Below are 22,289 nucleotides of genomic sequence, written 5' to 3' on the forward strand. Positions count from 1 at the left end.
GGCTTTCTGCTCCCGTAAAGATTTACAGCCTCGGAAACCCTATACAGGGTCACTATGAGTCGGAACCGACTCCATGGCACATAACAACAACAACAACCGACTTGATGGCACCTAACAACAATGACATGGGAAATGTTTAATGTATAATTGTCTTAAAGTGGGTTTTCCAGATAAGCAAAATCAGTGTGGTTCTTTATTTCTTTATATATATATTCAATACTTATAAGCCATTTCCTTGATAGTAAACTTGAGAGAGAGAAAGAGAGAAGTTTATATTATCAAGGAAATGGCTTACAATCAGCCAGAGACCGAGAGCCTTTTCTGTGTGTCTGTTATATTAGAAGCAGGCCACACCCCCAAGGTAACATCTTTTCAATGGATTGGCTGCTCATAGTCACTCATCATAGAGTTAACTATGCCTGTAGTAGGTTTTATCACCATGGGAATAAGCACGTTTTAATCACGAAACCACTGGAAATCCTGGCATAGTGGAGTTGACACAAAACCCTAACTATTTCAAATAATATTTACTGAAAAGTAACATGACAATGATTGTACAATAAAGAAGATCTCAACTGCATAATATATAACATGTATAAAAAGATGAAAGAAATACTAAAATATTGATAGCTGTGATAGATTTATGCTCAATGGGATTATGAATGATTACTATTTTGTTATAGTTTTCTTGGTCATCTAATGGACAAAGCATATATCTATATTCTCCTTCTATTCATCTACCCATCCATCCATCCTAACATTAATATTAAGCATAGTTCTTGGGTTTGCCTTCTCCCACCAGTTGGAATGCATGTTTTCTGTCCAGTCTTCTCTCTCCATAAGTACTCACCTTCCCTAAAATGTCCCCTAAAGACTTTAGGCGGCTTCTGACCTCTTTCTACCATCTCTTTACCCCTAAATTCTCTCCACCATTTCTTCCAGGAACCTAAAAGACAATTGCCTTGTTCAAAAATTCCAAAATTTCTATGATGAATTCCCTTCTCAGAGATTTTGATAGTAGCTACTAGTAGTCCCTGGGTGGTGTAAATAGTTAACACGCTGTGCTGCTGCTAACTAAAAGGTTAGAGTCTACTCAAAGGAGCCTCAGAAGAAAGACCTGACAATCTGCTTCCAAAAATTAACCTACTGAAAACATTATGGGGCACAGTTTTACTCTGCCACACATGAGGGTTGCTGTGAGTTGGAATTGACTTGACAACAACTAATTTATACTTCCTAATGGTGTGGCACAAGGAGCTCTGGTAGTGTAATGGTTACGAATCGGGCTGCGAACTGCAAGGACAGCAGTTCGAAACTACCAGCTGTTCCGTTGGACAAAGATGAGGCTTTCTGCTCCCGTAAAGAGTTACGGCCTCAGAAACCCTGTACAAGGTCGCTATGAGTCGGAACCGACTCTATGGCACATAGCCACCACCACGGTGTGGCACTGTGGGTTAACGTGCCAGACTGCAAAGCCATTTGAACTGCAAGGTCGGTGGTTCAAGCTCACCAGTTGCTCCTTGAAAATCCTGTATAGGGTCGCTGTGGGTCAGAACTGACTCAATGGCACTTAACAACAATATTTATTAGTTTGCGAGAAAGAGCACAATGCTACAATGAGTTTAGAGAGCATGGCTTTGTATGCTAGTCTTAAGGACATCTAGCCCTCTGTGGTTCTTCACTACTTAATTCCATCCACATTCCTTTTGCATCAGTGAATCTGTATGCAGGCTGGAAAGGAGTGGAGAAATTGACACCATATTGCTGGTGGGGATCTGCAGAGGCCAGAGGAGGTCTGGTCCCAACAGGCGACTTGAAACAAGACTTTGCTGCTGTGTTAAGTGCCATCAAGTGGGTTCCAACTCATAGCAACCCTGTATAGGGTTTCTGAAGAGCGGCTGGTGGGTTTGAACTACTGACCTTGCAGTTAGCAGTGTATTGCTTATGTTACAGCACCATACCAAGATTCCAAAACAAGATTTTAAACTGCCTTAAAACAAAAAGGCTAATATCATAGGAAACCAAAGTACAAAAGATCATTTTAGAAATCCGAACATGGTGTGTCAAATAAATAACAAGCTTCAGAGATAATATCAATCATTTATAGAGCACCTAGGTGCCAGAAATCTATGCCAGCAGCTCCTGGGAATACAAAGGTTATAATTACAATAGTTAGCAGATGCAGTAATAACAACAATGTTTATTGAAACTTACAATATACCAAGCACTATTCAAAGTCAGCTCTTTTTATCTCCCCCACATGTCTATAAGGCAGTTACTATCATCTCATTTTACTGCTGTAAACCTTGACACAAAGAGGTTAAGCAACTTAACACAGATAGTAAGTGGTTAACTGAGCCAGGACTGGACTCAGGTAGGCTGGCTCCAGAGTCCATACTTTGGAGTCTACTGAAGGTCACAGAATAGTATAGAAGGTCACAGAATGAGGATAGTACATTGAGGTCAATAGCACGTGAAGGGCAAACACATTGAGCTTTGGAGAAGGCCACATGACCCACCTGTTTAATCTGAGACTTCCTGAAGGAAGATGGCAGTGTTAATAGATGTTCATTTACAAAGGTTGGTATCTGGGACCCAGGGAAATTAAGAAGTTTGCTCACTCTGTCAGCCAGTTTAGGACTGGCAGAACTTGAATGGGAGTCCACCTTTCCTTTGTGGAGAATGATCTTATGTAACAATTGCAGGTTCCCACTGAGCGAGTTCTATGTGCCAAACTCTGATGGAGACACAAGTGGAGGTGTTTAAAGTCAGCATGCAAAATGTATGGTGAATTATATCTCAATAAAGTTGCTTTTAAAAGTGTCAGCATACATCCAGAAGCCACATCTTGGCTTCTAAATAACATTTTCTAATAAGACACAATCTTTATCAATCAAGGTTAATGTCATCAATGATAACTCATGTATCCATTGATATGACATGATGAAAAACCACTTCTGCTGCATTGCTCTTAAAAAACAAAACAAAACAAAAAAACACAACTACAGTCTCATGATGAAAAGGCCTGCATGCAGACAGATCACAATTCAGGGACATTGTACAAAACATGGGAACAGTACTTTTACAAACTATTGTTGTTGTTGAATGCTATCAGGTTGATTCCAACTCACAGCGACCCTGTAGAGGATTTCTGAGAGTGGCTGGTGAATTTGAACTGCCGACTTTGCAGTGTGGTGCTTATCCTACAGCACCACAACAGGACCTTTAAAATTGCTGTTGTTGTTAGGTGCCATTGAGTTGGTTCTGACCCATAATGAACCTATGTATAACAGAACAAAGCACTGGCCAGTCGGTCCTTCACAATTCTCACAATTTCTGCTATGATTGAGCCCATTGCTGCTGCCACTGTGCCAACCCGTTTCATTGGGGGTCTCCCTCTCTTTAGTTGACTCTCCACTTTACCAAGCATGATGTCCATCTCCATGGCCTGGTCCCTCCTGATATGTCCGAAGTATGAGAGACTAAGCCTGGTCATTTTGGCTTCTAAAGAGCATTCTGGCTGTACTTCCTCCATCACAGATTTGTTTGTTCTTCTGGCAGTTCATGGCACTTTCAATATTCTTCTCCAACACCATAACTCAAATGCATCAATTCTTTTTTGGTCTTCTTTATTCATTGCCCAACTTTCACATGCATATGAGGCTACTAAAAATACTATTTGTTGTTGTTGTTAACTGCTGTCAAGATGCTTCGAACTCATAGCAACCTTGTATAGGGTTTCCAAGGAGCTGCTGGTGAGCTTGAACTGCTGACCTTCTGGTTCACAGTCCAGTGGTGATTGTTCAGTGCCACATCAGGAGTCACGAAAAACAAGGATAGACTGAGAAAGTGTTACAGACCAGACAAGACTAAGGAGACAAGATGACTAAATTGAGATGGTATACTGGATGGGAACCAGGAATAGATAAAAATAATAATAATAATAATAATAATAATAATAATAATAATAATAATAAATAATGAAAACACTGATGAGATCCAAATAAACTCTGAAGTTTAGTTAACATTAATGTTACTACTATTAATCTCCTGATTTTAATAAATTTTAAACATGGTGATGTAAATATGCCAACGTTAGAGGAAACTGGGTGAGAGACAGATGGGAAATTTCTGTACTATCTTTGAAACTTTTCTGTAAATCTAACGTTATTCTACAATAAAAAAGTATATTTCTTGGTGATTTCTGAAAAATGGGGGCTGCATTTTCATCATAGCACAGTTTATGATAACATTTAAGAAGGATTTTTAGAGACCACAAACAATAAAATGTATTTAAAGCCTAAAATATAAAGATCTTCAAGTATCAGTCAGGATGTGGAGCAAGTAGAACTCTCATACATTGTTGGTGGTAATGTGAAGTGATATAATCACATTGCAATTTTTTTTTTAACTTAAGAAGTTAAACATACACCTATTATATGACTCAGCAATTCCATTCTTAGGCATTTATCCAAGAGAAAGGAAAGCATATGCATACAAAAAAATCTGTCCAAGAATTTTCATGGACTCCTTTTTCACAGCAGTCTTAATCTGAGATAGTCAACAGGAGAATAGAAACTGTGGTGTGTCTACACAATGGAATTCAGCTCAGCAATAAAAAGGAGGAATAGGCAACAACATAGGTAAACCTCAAAAACGTAATGCTGTGCAAAAGAAGTTAGACATGATGGTGCACATACTATATGATTCTATTTTTTTTTAAATGTTAGTGCAGGTTAAGCCAACCAATAATGACAGAAAAGAAGTCAGTGACTGCCTAGAACCTGAAAGGGGTGAGGATTGACCAAGAAGGAGCAAGAGGGAAATTTCTATGGTTAATGGGAATAATCTGTTTCTTGATTGTAGCCGTGAGTGCATACATGTGTCAAAACACTTAAAATGAGTGCATTATATGCAAATTGTTGTTGTTGTAGTGAGGTGCCTTCAAGTTGTTTCCAATTCATAGCAACCTCACACATAACAAAAGGAAACACTGCCTGGTCCTGTGCCATCCTCACAATTGTTACATTTTTACCCATTGTTGCTGTCTCTGGGTCAATACATCTTGTTGAGGATCTTCTCTTTTTTGCTAACCATCCACTTGACCAAGCACGATGTCCTTCTCCAGGGACTGGTCCCTCCTGACAACATGTCCAAAGTAGGAGAGACAAAGTCTTGCCATCCTTGCTTCTAAGAAGTATTATGGCTGTATTTTTTTTCTGTATGAGAGATTTGTTTGTTCTTCTGGCAGTCCACGATATTTTCAGTGTTCTTCTCCAACACCATAACTCAAATGGATGGATTCTTTGAAGGTCTACCTTTCAAATTCATATAAGGTGATTGAAAATACCATAACTTGGTTCAGGCACACCATAATTTCACCTTAATAATTACACCTTAATAAAATTAAGAAAAAACTAAATGTGTGTCTCAACTCTTCCTTGAGAACTGTATTGTATTGTTCAAAAGAAGATTAACATGGCTACTGAATTCATGCATGCACAAACACAAAAATCACTCCTCTTTTCTCAAAACAAACATGATATGAATCTTTCCTGAATGATTCAGAGTTATGGTGAGATTTAAGTTGATTGAGAATCTTGAGTTATTTTGATTCGGTTGAAAGCCTGACTGCTGATTCAGGTTTTCAGATTAACTCAAAGCACTTTGTATGTGTGTCCCTTTACTACCATCAACAAATTAATCTGTCTAAAAGTGATTTATGGGCTGTTTAACTTTTAGTCCTTGGAAACAGTTGTTTGCTTTATGTCTGTGTCAAGATTTCTCTACTGTAAATATATCCAGAGGAGATGCTTGTACTTGTCTCTTCTTTATGCTTTGACCTTGTTTTTTTCTGGAAGCTACTTACTGTTGACTAACATAGCACAAGTGACTCCTTGGGAAAGCCTGGTGAGCCTTGTTTGTGGTTCTTCCTACGGATGGCTGCAGTCCTATGACTTTAGTCTTCATTCCCTTTTAACTTGTATAATGTTTATAGTTTTACTTTTCTGACATTCCAAGTACACAGGATCTCCTGACTCTGAGATATTTGAAAGTATCATTGTGAAAGAGATTAGTTTAGGTAACCCTATTTATGTAAGATTGTGGAAGAATTGATGCTTTTGAGTTATGGTGTTGGAGGAGACTATTGAAAGTGCCATGGGCTGCCAAAAGAACCAAAAGATCTGTGTTGGAAGAAGTGTAGCCAGAGTGCTCCTTGGAGGCCAGGATGGCCAAACTTCGTCTCTCATACTTTGGACATTTGTCAGGAGGGACCAGTCATTGGAGAAGGATATCAGGTTTGGTAGGGTGGAGGGTCAGAGAAAAAGAGGAAGACCCCCAGCATGATGGATTGGGAAAGGGGTAACATCAATGGGCTCAAGCATGGCAACAATAGTGAGGTTGGCCCAGGATCAGGCAGTGTTTCGTTCTGCTGTGCATAAGGTTGCTATGAGTCGGTACCGACTCAATGGCACCTAACAACAAAAACAACATTTAAACTTTATATAATAGGAATTCAAATCACAGAGAGAAAGTTCTTTGTAACTTTGGTTATTGTGGCACTAAACTTATTTGATTGACAGAGAGTTTTGCTGGGAATCCACTCTAAAAAATTAAGTAGGTTTTTAAGGATATAAGGAACAAAAATACTTGAATGAATGTCACATATTGGTAATGACAATGATTTGGCTTGTAGAAATCTATCAACTGGTCAGATTTTAGATTGTAATAAATATTTCCTTTAAAAAAATATCATGTATTTCACAGGGAAAATCATACCCCTTCAGAGGACCATTCCCACCTGTATGGAATCCAATTGCCTATCTAGATTATAATAACCTATGGAGGACAATGGATGACATGGGACGAGAGGTAAAGCTTCCTAAAGTTTTTTTGACTACATGTGTATTTTTTCATAAAAATGTTGGTCTTTAAAAGCAAAAAAGGTACCCACCAGTCCTAGCATATTATCTAGCACATGGTAACTCTCAGTGAAGATTTGTGAAATGAGTGAAGGAACTTGTTTCTGACCTCTAAATTAATCGAATTCCAAATATACTATTGGTGAGGAGAGAAAGATCATGTAACACTCAGCCTTCCTGGGTTGATGATTCTATTTTAGAAAATTTTCAGGATGTAACAAAATAAAACTTCTGGGTCTTTGGGTTTCCACCATTCCCCAAATAAACATTTACTTTAAAAGCTTAACCTGAAACTCCAATTTTAATATGATTTGCAGTAGATGTCTAATCCTTATTAAAAAGCTGAATTTGTTGATGTTCTCTATAACAGCAATTTAGCATTCCATATTTGGAAACAGTCCATTTATCACATTCCCTCTAATTACTGTGTCTCTGTTAGGTGCTGTGGAGTCAGTTCTGACTAATTTTTTTCCCCCTTCGAAATCCTGATCTGACTGTAGATTCCCAGCGATGCTCCATGGAAGGCACCCCTTGCAGAAGAGTGGGACCACATGACAATGAAGGAATTCCTGGACAAGATCTGCTGGACCGAGTAAGACTCCACATTAGACATAGCCATTTATTGTGACTACATGTCAGCTTTATTTAGCAATATCATTCAGCAGATGTGGGACTACTAACTGCTTTGTGTCTAAAACCATGCCAGAGGCTAGGCAGAATGCTGAAAAATATTGGAACTGGATCATATCTTAAAGATCTCTATATATCAAACCATACTTCTTTGGATTCGTTTTGTAGCACAAAAGTGGTGTAAAGTCCTCAGAATATGCCACCTCCTTTACTTAGAAAACTTCAAGACCATTCACATAAAGATCCCATTGTTTACCTTGTTGATCTAATACCTTTTTTGTTTAATTGTCACTGATGGTCAAGTAGAAAGATGTCTTTGAAACATGCCTTTTACTCCAAGCATGATAGGGTACAACTCTTCAAAAAATTAAAGAAGCATTTCTAGAGATGTTCTATAGATAATTTACAACAGTAGGGCATGGGGGGCATATGATTAGACAGAATGTACCCCTTTAGTAAAAAAAAAAAAAAATGTGGCTTTGAAATCAATTATTATAAGCATAGGTCAAGCATTAGATGTGTGTTGACATGGAGCTATATATAAATTCTCAGGGCTATATGAACAGACAATATGGACAAGCCTCACTGCTCTTAGCAATGAAAATGGAAAGGAAGCCCAATTCAAAGAGATAGTCTTCCCATGCTAACAACATTCTTTGGGAATCTGTTTGGTGCTGGGGTTGCTGTCTTTATTCTCTGGGCATTGGGGAAGGAAGCTGAAACATTGACAACTAAAAGTGAAAAGGTCTTCAGATTGTCTGAATTTAGGAAGTGGAAGTAAAGACATAAAACAGCATATGCCCCTTGATGTGGGAACCCAACTTCTTAGAATTTAGCTTAATGAAGGAGAGAGAAAGGAGGAAAGGGAGAAAGGCATACAGGGAGGGAGAAAAGGAGAGAAAGAAAGAGATTCAAAGCATTTAAAAAAAACAAACAAACTTAATTCTGTATTTTTCCCTTCACCCAAGTTAGCACATGTCTACCCTCTAGCCTGGTGTGGCTCTATGGGTTAATGCACCAGACTGCAAAGCCATTTGAACTGCAAGGTCGGTGGTTCAAGCTCACCAGCTGCTCCTTGGAAACCCTATACAGGGTCGGTATGGGTCGGAATCGACTCGACGGCACTTAACAACAACAACAACCCTCTAGTCAGTATTTTGTCCTCTTTCCAACCCCTGGTAACCTTCAAATAATGTTTCTTTTGATATGAAAACCTTTTCTTGACTTTTTATAATAGAGGTTTCACGTAACGTCTGTCCTTCTGCGACTAATTTCACTCAGCATAATGTTTTTCAGGTTCATCCATGTTATGAGATGTGTCACAGATTCAGCATTATTCTTTAACCCAAAGCATTATTTTTAAGTGGAAAAAGCATATCAACTGATAGGAAATTGGTTAAATTAATTTTAGAGCATCTGAAAAATAGAATACTCCTTTGTAGTGATGGAAAAGTTTTGGAAATAAATAGTGGTGATAATTACACATCATCCTGAGTTAATGCCATTGAATTGTATACCTGAAAAAATTTAAAAATAGCAACTGTTATGCTGTGTACATTCTCACATTTTTCTAGAAGAACATTATAATAAAAAAATAATAAAGGGGGGTTGTGGTTCAAAGAAAGAAATTTCCATTCTTAAAAAAAATAGAATCTCTTATAATCATGTAAAATATTTAGTGCCTTTAAAAATTGTATTAAATACATAAAAAAGCCTGTTGTCATGAGTATGTGCAGTATGATATATGATACAATTTTAAAAATAAAATTATTTAACTATGCATTAAGGAACTCTGGTGGCACAATAGTTAAATGCTTGGCCACTAACTGAAAAGTCGCAGTTTAAACTCACCAGCAATTCTGAGTAAGAAAAGACCTGGTGATTTGCTCCCAGGAAGACTACAGTCTCGAAAACATCATGGGGCAGTTTGACTCTGCCCTATAGGGTTGCTTCTGGTGTGTTGGTGTAGGATCAGCACTGGGCTGCAAACCACAAAATCAGCAGGTTCAAACCCACCAGCTGCTCCTTGGAAACTCTATGCAGGCTCACTATGAGTTGGAATCGACTCGATGGCACTTGACAACAACACAGGGTTGCTATAGATTAGAACAGACTTGAGGGCACTGGAGACAAATCCATGGAAAGTAGCACTTATGGCAAGCTATCCAAACATCAGACACCCATTTAAAAAATAACTTCCATAATATCAGCTCAAAACTACAAGTCAAGCTCATTAATCTATTAGTTGACACATTAGGGCACAAGATAAAAATTACAACTGCAACTTCCTTCTTTTCACTGATGAAAATTGGTTTATGGTATGCTTAAAGTAATTATTTTTTTCCCTTCATTTTTTTTTTTTCTTTCTACACTCATCAGAGGAAGATCACACAGTCTACTTTGACCCATTCAAAACCAAACCACGCCCATTAATGTAGAGCCATTCCAACAGAATAGAAATGCCCCATAAGTCGGTTTGAACTACGAGGTAGACAGCTCGAAACTCACCAGCCATGCCTTGGAAACCCTAATACAGGATCACAATGAGTCAGAAGCAACTCAATGGACAGCACTTAACAACAACAATAAGGTTTTCAAGGTATTAATCTTTGAGGCAGCTACATCTTTCTTGCACAGAGAACCTGCTGTGTTCGAACTTCCAATCTTCTGATAGCAATGATGAACCCTTAATCACTGTGCCACCAGGTCTATTCTGTTATTAAGTGCCAGCAAGTCAGTTCCAACTAATACTGACTCCATATAGGGTTTCTGAGGAGAAGCTGGTGGGCGTGAACCACTGACCTTGTGGTTAGCAGTCCAGTGCTTATCCTGCAGCGCCACACCAGGACTTGGTGCCCTTAATGGAACTTGAGATACCAAGGTAGCGCTTTCATGAGTCATACCTAGATCAAGTTGGTCTGAGGACCCCAGAACTAATCCTGTAAACTTTTTAATCTGCAGTAGTTTACCTATCCCAACCATGGTCCCTTTCCCGAATGTGATTGTGATGAATTGGTTTGCCACCAATCATGATTTTGTGATGAATTTCTTTTGTTTTCCATCTCTATAAATAGTCACATAGCTGCAAATCCTTCTGACAATAGTATGACCGTATGCTGATTTGCTTATGTCTTTAGTATTTGTCCTCAATAAAGGGTCTTTAAATATTTTGAAGGAAAACCCTATTCCAACCACAAGTTGGAATCAATTTGATGGCAGCTCGTTTTTTCAATGCAACCTAACACTTTTAGGAGGATGCAGTTTGTAATTCAATGAAAACCAAAACCAAACCCACTGCCATTTCGACTCATAAGGATCCTAATAGGGTTTCTGAGACTGTAAATCGTTAAGGGAGTAGAAGGTATCATCATTATCCCATGGGTCAGCTTGTGGGTGGATTTGAACTGCCAAACTTGCAGTTAGCAGTCCAGCTCTTATCCTACAGTCCCACCAGGACTCCTTATAATACAATGAGGAACTTTAAATGGTTCATGGAAATATTCCATCATCTTTCAATTCCATTTTTCACCAACTTTTTGAAGGCCCTTGTATAATTTATTTTGTAACATAACTGTACACTTTATTTTTAAATTGTATTATTTAGATTTTTCAATATAATGAGTATGTAATTGGATGCATTTATTTATATCTTGCTTTATAAAAGTTTTTAAGAATCTCTGTCAGCCATCTTTTCCCCAGAGAGTGTTTCAGCTCTTTTAAGATAAATAAGTCCAATTATATTTCTATGGGATCGCAAGTCTCTGTGAAGCATAAGAACACAAAGCAATTTTCTACCTTTTTAAATCAAGATATGCATGATATCGTTTTCTGCTTTTAAAAGAAAGCAATTCCTAGAACATCCAGACCATGTTTTCAATCAAACTGAAGTTCAGTCACATCATTCAAAGACTAATGTGATGATTCTTTCAATTATCAAGTGCTTTCCCCAAACGTAAAATTACATGTACAGCATGATCACAACAATATGTAAATATATGTGTAAAAATCCTGACCTAGAAAAAAACATATCTAAGATCAATGATTATCTTTTAGGGAGCAGAAATATGGAAGATACTTATTCTCTCATCTTCCTTTTACTATTTTGGACTTTTCAAATTTTATACAATGTGTATGTATTTTTCATGTAGAAAAATGTGATAACATTTATCTTTCAAAAAGTCAATAGGACAAAGAAATGAATCCTTTGGACATTACACTAGCTTTCTTGGCCTTCTTTCCCTCTGTTAATGGTCTTCTCTTTCTGTTTTCATTGAAGCTCCCAAAGTAAATTGAATAAAGAATTAGAAATGGACTGGCTCTCCTGAAATAATTACTTTTCTGTTTCCTTCCATTTGAAACCGACATTGTTTCTTGCCCAACAAAATAACAACAATACACCTAGAAGAGCAGCAATATATTTATATTTATTTTGACTGTCTAGCCGTTCCGCGGGAGAAAGATGAGGCGTTCTGCTCCCGTAAAGATTAACAGCCTTGGAAACCCTGTGCAGGGTCGCTATGAGTTGGAACCGACTCCACAGCACATAGCAAAAACAAATTGAACCAGTTTTAAGTTTTGTTATTTTTACCATTGCCCCCAAATTCACCTGTGAAACAAGGAACAAAGAAACCTGTGAAATCAGGAACTAGCAAAGGATTTTTTTTTTACTTTAAAATAATATTTTAAACTGATGTCTGGATATTTGCTTTAGATAGATGCTACAAATTGCCTGCACAAGGAAGAATGTATGAGTGAGAAATTTCCATCCCTCCAATTATCAGAAAGGAGTCCTGGTGTGGTGCTGTGGGTTAAAGCGCTGACTGCAAGGTTGGTTTGAACCACTAGGCCGGCGGTTCAAGCTCACCAGGAGTTCTGGTAGCGTAGTGGTTACCAATCAGGCTGCGAACTACAAGGTCAGCAGTTTGAAACTACCAGCTGTTCTGTGGGAGAAAGATGAGGCTTTCTGCTCCCGTAAAGATTTACAGCCTCGGAAACCCTATCCAGGGATGCTATGAGTCGGAACTGACTCGATGACACACAACAACAACATGAGTCAGAACCAACTCAACGGCACTTAACAACAACAGCAATTATCAGACAGAATCTTGCAAAACTAACTCTAAGTCACTAAAGCCTATTATACATTAAACCACTTTGCTGGTTTTACTGGTGGGGATTGTTACAAAAGTGCTGTCAGATTGTTACGGCTTCAAACATTGTCAATAAAGTATATTAGGTGTAAGTCTACAAACCTACAGAATAAAGATGCTGTAGAATAAAGACATGCTCATTGGTGACTATTTGCACTATCAAGCTTTTTCAGATAATAAAAGCATGGGTTTCAGAGCCAGATCTAATCTGCTTTCAAGTTGTACTATTTAATGAGCTATGTTTATTAAACTCTCTGATACTGGAGAAAATTGGTTAACTATTTTATATGAGTGTTATGACAATTCAGTAAGATTATTGCTTTAAAGTCTATGGAGTGTGGGAAATTTTCAGTAAATGGAAGATGGTATTATTTATCTCACCCATTGTCAACATTGTTGTTGTTGAGTGCATTGTTGTTGTTGTTGTTATGTGCCGTGGAGTCAGTTCCGACTCATAGCGACCCAGCACAGGGTTTCCAAGGCTGTAAATCTTTACAGGAGCAGAAAGCCTCATCTTTCTCCAGCAGAACAGCTGGTAGTTTCGAACTGCTGACCCTGAAGTTAGCAGCCCAATTCGTAACCACTAGTTGAGTGCATTACTAGGTAGCAAATTCGGCTTCACCTATAACCAGGTTAACTATACTCCAGCAGGTTCCGTGGGAAAATTTTCGCCTTCTCTGTGAGAGACCAGGGTTCTATTCTCAACCAGTGTACCTCATGTGTAGTCACCACCCATCCATCTGTCCATGACAGTTTGCATGTTGCTATGATGCCGAACAGTTTTTCAAACTTCCAGACTTGTCTGGACAATTGCTTGAAAGGGATATCAGTGTACTTTGAAATATCAGTCAGGGAAAACATTGAGAACCACAATGTTTCAATTTGCAACCCATCATGTGGACGGCACAGGACTGGGCAACATATTATTCCATCATGCGGTCACCGTGAGTTAGGGATTGACTTGAGACCAGCTAATAACAACAATATTCAGACTTGAGGGAAAGTTCATAATAAAAGGATGGCTGTATTAATTCTATTCCAGAGGGCATGCTATTGTTATTATTGTTATGAGCCATCAAGTCGGTTTCAACTTATAGTGACCCTGTTTAAGGTTTCTGAGGAACGAATGGTGGGTTGGAACTGCCAACCTTGCAGTTCTAACTGACTTTGCAGTCCAGTGCTTGTCTTACTGTGCCACACCAGGGACATGTTAGAGCCCATGAATTTCACGTTGTACTAGATATTCCTGATGCTTTGAGATTACATGCTACCTAGAAACACACTCGAAAGTGAGCAATTGCTCTCCATTTACCTGCCTACACCAAATCAGATTTCACCCATCTATATTCTATTAATTACTCGCCCCCCTTGTTCCTCCTTTGATCTTCTCTTCCATTAGGTAGTTAAACAACTGAATCGATGCGGTGACCAAGTCTATATTTGGCGTAGTACCTAGCATTTGTACATTTTTCATGATTTTTAAATCGTGTTTACTTGACAATTCTCATTAATTATTCACTCATTCATTCAACAATTACTGAATGCTTATAAAGCGCTAGACAGTATTTTGTTAAAGGGGCAACTATGGTGAGCAAAAAAGAGACAGTCTCTGTTTCATGGTTTATATTCTAGTGGGGAAGACAGCAATAATATATATATATAAACTACTAATCAACATCATTTCCAAATAGGAAATTGTAATCAAAATGCCAGAGGGCAGGGAATGTAGAAATTAGTGCTAATCTTCATACACAAAATAACAGTGTGTCTTTCTGAACAAGCACAAAAATAAACAAAAGAAGGTATGGGTAAGATAGTAAAAGTAGGCATAGGCTAGATTACTTAGGGTTTTGGAGGTTATAGTACAAGTTCTGAATTTTTTTCTGATGATACCACTGGAAACTGTTAATTATAATGGTGGAATGATGTAATTTATACTTTAGAAAGAGCAGCTTGGCAAGGAGGGCGGTGAAAAGCATAGGGTTTTTCAAGCATGGTGAATAGATGCCAGGGCAGAAGAGTGGAGACAGAGAGCTCAATCTGGAGGAAGTAATTGCAATACTTATGGCAAGAGATGATGCTAAATTGGTGATGATGAAAATGAAGAGATGTGGTTAGAGACAACAGGACTTCTAGGATTGGAAGGGGGAGAGTGATAGAGAGGGAATTAAGGATCATTTTTAGATATTTGGCCTTAGATGAAATTAAGATGGGGATCACTGGGAAAAAGTTTGGAGGGGTGAAATCATGATCACACAGAACCTGGATATAAGCTGATTCTGGGAAAGATATTTTTGTTAAAAGGGAAATAAATCCTGTATTATCAACGTCCGAAGTCACAGATGTTTATAGTGTTGGATTCTAACTACGGATACCTGAGATTTGACAAATTACAGTAAACGTGGTGGTGGTATGCCGTGGAGTTAGTTCAGACTCATAGTGACTCTGTATAGGGTTTCTGAGGGTGTGAATCTTTGCAGGAACAGAAAGGCTCGTCTTTCTCCCAAGGAATGTTTGGTAGTTTCAAATTGCTGACCGTGAGGTTAGCAGACCAATTCATAACCACTCCGCTACCAGAGCTCTAAATTTCCTACTTGACTAAATACCAGAAAATTAAGAAGACACTAGACCCTGGAATTCCCATGTTTGCCCATTGTATTCTTGGTTCTTCCTGAGCAGATCTGCAAAGCAGCTTGCCATTCTCTTTGTGAACCTCTGTGTCACTGCGGAGACCCATGAAGTCTCTGCTCTCTGGTTCCTGTGGTATGTGAAGCAGTGCGGGGGCACAACCAGGATCATGTCAACAACCAATGGAGGACAGGTACTCAGTCATCCTTCCATCCTTCCAACAGAAAACCAGCCACTGCCTCAAAGGAAGATTGCCATCGTTTCGGGTCATACTTCAATTGTGAAATAATGAAACAGGAAGCAGATGCCCCTTAGAGCTGTGTTTTAACAGCTCACGGTAGCTTTTGCAATCTGTTGTTAACTACCCCATTTGAGGCCAATGGCATTTTAAAACTAGGCATGCCTCTTCATGTACTTTTGCAGTTTTCCATTTGGATATTGTCTTCGTTTTCTTGTGCTACTAAAACAGAAATACCACAAGTGGATGAGTTTAACAACCAGAAATCCCTTTTCTCACAGTTTAGGAGGGGAGAAGTTTGAATTCAGGGTGCTGGCCTAGGATAAGGCTTTCTCTCACCGTCAACTTTACAGGAAAGTCCTTGTCTCTTCAGCTTCTGCTTCCTAGTTCCTTAGAGATCTACATGTGTCTTGTCTTGGCAGCTCTCACGTCTCTGCTTGCCTGCTTAATCTCTTTTGTATCTCAAAAAAAAAAAAAAATTATTTTGACTCAAAGACACCCTACAGTAATCCTGTCTCATTATTTTAACAAAGATAGCCCCTTCCCAAATAGGATTATAACCACAGGTATGTTGTTGTTAAGTACCACCTAGTCAGTTCTGACTCATAGCGACTGTGTAAAGAGTTTCTGAGGAGCTGCTCATAAGTTTGAACCGCCAACCTTGCAGTCCAGTGCTTTATCCTACAGCGCCATACCAGGACTCCAACCACAGGTATAAAGGTTAAGATTTACAACACATATTTTGGGAGGACACAGTTCAATCCATGACAGGTATCCATCCAATTATTACCTGGTAGGCTTATAGGAGCTCTGGTAGCGTAGTGGTTACGAATCGGGCTGCGAACCTTAAGGTCAGCGGTTCAAAACTACCAGGTGCTCCGCGGGAGAAAGATGAGGCTTTCTACTCCCGTAAAGATTTACACCCTCGGAAACCCTATACAGGGTCGCTATGGGTCGGAACCGACTTGATGGCACATAACAACAACAACAACAGGCTTATAGGAGATGATCTAAACATAACTAGAGCACTTTTTGGAAAGCTCAAAAAGAAAGATCAGGAGTGCAGTTTCAATTAAACAAACATACACACACACAACACACACACTGAATTTGTTCCTTTACTCATTCATTCTTGCCATGTCTCTTTCTTAAGACCTAGTTTCATATAAGGCACTGTGGATTCAAATTTTCCTTTCTTCTTTCATTTTTATTTTCAGATCTTTTTGAAAGAGTTTGTTTTTAAAATACCAAGTAAAGATTTAGGAGGAGGTAGTCAGCTCAACTCTGTTTGAATAATCATGCCGAGAACATCTAGAAGGTTTAGCAGAGCTCCAGGCAGGTGGGTACTGTGATTGACAAGACCACAGAAGCAGAAAGTACCTGATCCAGGATAAGAGCAGCAACCACCAGCAGTGAGAAGACTGGCCTAGGTAGGTCAGTGAGGTTCTGAGCCTGAGCAACCAGAAAGATGAAAACAGGTTTAAGTGTGCTCAAGCAAGCATGGGTCCAACTTTACAGAGAGCTTTACTAAACCCAGTAGTCCAAGAATGTGTTGTAGATCTTAATCTCTATGCCTGCCTTTATAATCCCACCTGGAATTGAGTTGTCTTTGTTATGTTAATGAGACATGATTAATGTAGATTGTGTTTTGAGCCAATCTCTTATAAAATATAAAAGAAGCAGAGATGGGAGAAGACTGGTGCCACACCACATGGCGATCTCCAAGGAACCAGGCAACAAGGTACAGAGACAAGGACTAGTCGCCAGAGCCAACAACAACAAAAAAGCCATACCTTATCATCAGTACCCTGAATTCAGACTTCTAATTTCGTTAACTGTGAGACAATAAATTTCCATTTTGTTTTAAATCATCCACTTGGGGTATTCTTATTATAGCAGCATTAGATAACATAGAAAATAATGGTGAAAGACATCATTTACAACACAAAAAGAAATTTTAAATATCACAGAATAAAGATATGTGAGAGAAACTAGCAATTTACCAATCCATGCATGTTTCTATACTTCATATGTAACCCACCTCTTGAGTATTTTTTGTGGGTTTTTTGTGTGTTTTTTTCCAGGAGAGGAAGTTTGTAGGTGGATCTGGTCAAGTGAGTGAGCGGATTATGGATCTCCTTGGGGACCGAGTGAAGCTGGAGAGGCCTGTGACCCACATTAACCAGAAAGGAGAAAATATCCTTGTGGAGACCCTAAATCATGAGATTTATGAGGTACCTAAGTCCTAGTGTGGTGCTGTGGGTTAATGCGCCAAACTGCAAAGCCGTTTGAACTGCAAGGTCGGTGGTTCAATCTCACCAGCTGCTCCTTGGAAACCCTATACAGGGTCGCTATGGGTCGGAATCGACATGACAGCACTTGACAACAACAAGGCCCTTAAACTATAGGGAAGAGGCCAGAATCACTGAGATAACTGTTTCAGTTTGTCTTAGAACTGCCATGACCACACCCTAAATGGCTTAAAACAACAGAAATTTATTCTTTCACAATTCTGGGAGCAAAAGTTCAAAATCAAGATGTTCTCTATCTGTCCACTCTAAGCAGAGATCCTTCTTTGTCTCTTCTAGCTTCTAATTCCTGATAATCCTTGGTGTTCCTTGGACTGTAGATGCATCACTCCAATCTCTTGTCTCTGCCTTCATATGCTTTCTTCTCTATGTATCTCTGCAAAAATATTGACAACAAACCTCTCCTCCCATAACCCTCTCTGTTCAGGTGGGTTCAATAATCCTTAGCAATAGCCATACAGATCTCAGACACCATGCCAAAAGTTATGGGGTTTACTAAGGAAATTAACAGGTTACAATACAGGATCAGAAAATGTTCAGGGCATCAGTGTTCCAGTCACCTTCTGATAAATGCCCATAGGACATAGCATTCTACCTTAAGCCTCAGCTTGACAGCACTTAGCTCAAGCTGAGCTCCATGTGTCAGCAAATCTGACACCCCACTCTATAAGCAAGCTTCCTGCCCAAACTCACTAAGCTTGACTTGTTCCATGTGTTGGGAAGTCCACTGCTCTGTCTTGTGCTGCTGCTTCTTTGTCACACCTCCAGTGTCAGAGCTTTCTATCCCTGGGTCAAGGAGGTTCAATGTGCAGGGATTTCAGGGTCCAAAGGACATGGTCCACTCCTGGCCCTTCTTTGATGCTAATTAGATCCTCCACTCCTGCTTCTGAGATGGCTCATTTTAAACCCATGCTAGATGTTCAAGGATTTACAATGACAATGAACTCTGCTAACGCTCACAGCTGAATCATGTCATCCTGTAAGTATCTTCTCCCACCTTTTCTTACTCAGACCAAGCAGGGCAAGAAATGTTGTTTTGGTAGGAGTTATAAACTATAACTAGAAGAGACATTCGATAATTCACCATGCCACAGTCTCTCTCTTTTCCTCTATTTATATTGGATTGTTGTTTTCAGGTGCCATCGAGTAACTCACAGTGACTCCATGTGACATGTGACAGAGTAGAACTGTTCCATAGGGTTCCCTAGGCTATAATCTTTAAGGAAATGTATTGCCAGGTCTTTCTTCCAGGGAATCTCTGGATAGGTTCAAAGGGAGAGTACTTAACCATTGCATCCCCAAGACTCATTCATAGTAGAGTGCTGTTGTTGTTGTTGTTAAAGTGCCATTGAGTCAGTTTTGACTTATAACCATTATGTATAGGGTTTTCAAGGAGTGACTGGTGAGTTTGAATTGCCAGCCTTGTGGTTAGCAGTCCAGTGTTGATTAGTATAGTAGGAGAAAGATGAGGCTTTCTGCTCCCATGAAGATTTACAGCTTCGGAAATCCTATACAGGGTCGCAATGAGTTGGAACCAACTCCACAGCACAACATTACAACCACATCAGTATGACCTCATGCTGACTTAACTGATGGTTGTTATTGGGTGCCATTGAATTGGTTCTAACTCACAGCGACCTTTATAGGGTTTCTGAGGCTATAAATCTATGGAAGCAGAAAGCCTCATCTTTCTTCTTCAGAGCAACTGGAAGATTCGAACTACTAGCCTTGAGGTTAATGGCGCAACACATAGCCCACTTGTTAGGTTCCATCAAGTCGATACTGACCCATAGTGACTCTGTACAACACAATGAAGCACTGTCAGGTTCTGCGCTAACCTCACAATCATTGCTAAGCCTAAATCCATTGCTGCCACCACTGTGCCAATCAATCTTGTTGGGGTCTTCCTCTTTTTCTCCAACCCCCCACTTTACCAAACATTATATCTTTCTCCCTCCGAAGTATGAGAGATGAAGTCTGGCCATCCTGCGTTCCAAGGCGCACTCTGGTTGTACTTCTTACAACCAGACTGATTTGTTCTTTTGACAGTGCATGGCACTTGCAATATTCTCCTCCAACACCTTATGTGTCAATTCTTCTACGATCTTCTTTATTCACTGTGCAACTTTCACATGCATATGAGGTTATTGAAAAAACCATGGCTTGAGTCAAACTGACATCTTTGTTCTTCAACACTTTAAAGAGGTCTTATACAACAGATTTGCTCAAGGCAATAGTACATCATTTGATTTCTTGACTGCTGCTTCCATGAGTATTGATGGTTGATCCAAACAAAATGAAGTCATTGACAACTTCAATCTTTTTTCCATTTATATGGATGTTGTTTATTGATCCAATGGTGAGGAGTTTTGTTTTCTTTACATTGAGATGCAACCCGTACTGAAGGCTGTGGTCTTTGATCTTCATCAGTAGGTATTTTAAGTCCTCTTCACTTTCAACAAGCAAGGTTGAATATTGCATTTGCATATTGCAGGTTGTTACTGACTCTTCCTGCAATCCTGATGTCACACTTTGCTTCATATAATTCAGCTTCTCAGATTATTTTTTCAGCATACAGATCGAAAAATACAACCCTGGCACACACCTTTCCTAATTTTAAACCATTCGGTGTTCCCTTGTTCTGTTTGGACAACTGCCTCTTGGTCTATGTACAAGTTCCTCATAAGCACAATTAAGTGTTCCAGAATACTCATACTTCGCAATGTTGTTCATAGCTTGTCATGATCCACACAATCGAAAGCCTTTGCATAGTCAATAAAGCACAGGTAAACATTTTTCTGGTATTCTCTGCTTTCAGCCAAGATTCATCTGACATCTGCAATGATGTCCCTCATTCCACATCTTCTTCTGAATCTGGCTTGAACTTCTGGAAGTTCTCTGTCAATGTATGCTTGTAGCCATTTCTGTATTACCTTTAGTAAAACTTTACTCACATGGGTATCAATGATGTTGTCCGAAGATTTCCACATTCCGTTGGGTCACCTCTCTTTGGAAGGGGCACAAATATGGATCTCCTCCAGTCATTTGGCCAGGTCTTCCAAATTAGTGCTGCATTAGTTAGTTGGAAGATTTCAATGTGTATTCCATCTATCCCTTATTCTTTGCCTATGACTTCAGTGCACCTAGGACTTCTTCCTTCAGGATCATTGGCTCTTGATCATATGCTACCTCTTGGAATGGTTGAACATCGACCTTTTTTTAAAAAAAAAATTTAATACAGTGACTCTGTGTATTCCTTCCATCTTCTTTTGATACTTTCTGCATCATTCAATATTTTGCCCTTAGAATCCTTTATATTTCAATTTGAGGTTTGAATTTTTTCTTCAATTCACACAGCTTGAAATGCAGAGCGTGTTCTTCCCTTTTGGTTTTCTAACTTCAGGTCTTTGCACATTTCCTTATAATATTTGACTTTGTCTTCTCGAAGTGACCTTTGAAATTTTCTGTTCAGCTCTTGTACCTCCTGGCTCCTTCCATTTGCTTTAGCACCTCTACGCTAGAGAGCAAGTTTCAGAGTCTCTTCTGACATCCATTTTTGGTCTTTTCCTTCTTTCTTGTCTTCTTAATGACTTTTTGCTTTCTTCCTGTATGATGTTCCTGATGTCATCCCACAACTCTTCGGGTCTTCAGTCTTAGTGTCCAATGCATCAAATCTGTTATTCAGATGATCTCTAAATTCAGGAGGGATATATTTAAGGTCATATTTTGGCTTGAAGACTTGTTTTCATTTTCTTCAGCTTCAGCCTGAATTTGCATAAGAGCACTTGATGGTCTGTTTCACAGTCTGCCCCTGGCCTTGTTTTGACTGATGATATGGAGCTTTTCCACCATCTTTTTCCACAGATGTAGTCAGTTTGATTTTTGTGTATTCCTTCTGGTGAGGATGTGTATCAGTCATCTTTTATGTTGTTTTAAAAAAATATTTGCAATGAAGAAGTCATTGGTCTTGCAAAGTTCTATCATGCAATCTCCAGAATCATGTCTATCATCAAGGCCGTATTTTTCAATTACTAATGCTTCCTCTTTGTTTCCAACCTTTGCATTCCAATTGCCAGTAATTATCAACACATCTTGATTGCATCTATGATCAGTTTCAAACAGAAGAAGTTGGTAGAATTCTTCATTTTCATCATCACTAGCTTTAGTGGTTGGTGTGTAAATTTGAATAATAGTGGTATTAACCGGCCTTCCTTATAGGCATATTGGTATCATCCTATCACAGACAACGTTGTGCTTCATGGCTGAGCTTGATATATTCTTTCTGATGTTGAATGTGACACCATTCCTTCTCAATATTTCATTCCTGGCATAGTAAACCATGTTGTTGTCAGATTCACAATGGCCAATACCAGTCCACTTCAGCTCACTAATGTCTAGGATGTTAATGCTT

The 22,289-nt window shown here is 39.0% G+C and overlaps 1 protein-coding gene across 1 annotated transcript in view; it reads left to right on the plus strand.

Annotated features, from left to right (window-relative positions):
* MAOB (monoamine oxidase B) overlaps positions 1 to 22,289 on the plus strand; it is a 199,180-nt gene that overhangs the window by 137,675 nt on the left and 39,216 nt on the right. The window contains exons 4-7 of the mRNA XM_006864255.1: positions 6,769 to 6,873; positions 7,424 to 7,515; positions 15,383 to 15,524; positions 17,654 to 17,803. Coding sequence (XP_006864317.1) covers positions 6,769 to 6,873; positions 7,424 to 7,515; positions 15,383 to 15,524; positions 17,654 to 17,803 — 489 coding nt within the window. The remainder of the gene's footprint in view (positions 1 to 6,768; positions 6,874 to 7,423; positions 7,516 to 15,382; positions 15,525 to 17,653; positions 17,804 to 22,289) is intronic.

The sequence above is a fragment of the Chrysochloris asiatica genome, unplaced genomic scaffold (assembly GCF_000296735.1).
Source record: "Chrysochloris asiatica unplaced genomic scaffold, ChrAsi1.0 scaffold00062, whole genome shotgun sequence".
NCBI lineage: Eukaryota > Metazoa > Chordata > Mammalia > Afrosoricida > Chrysochloridae > Chrysochloris > Chrysochloris asiatica.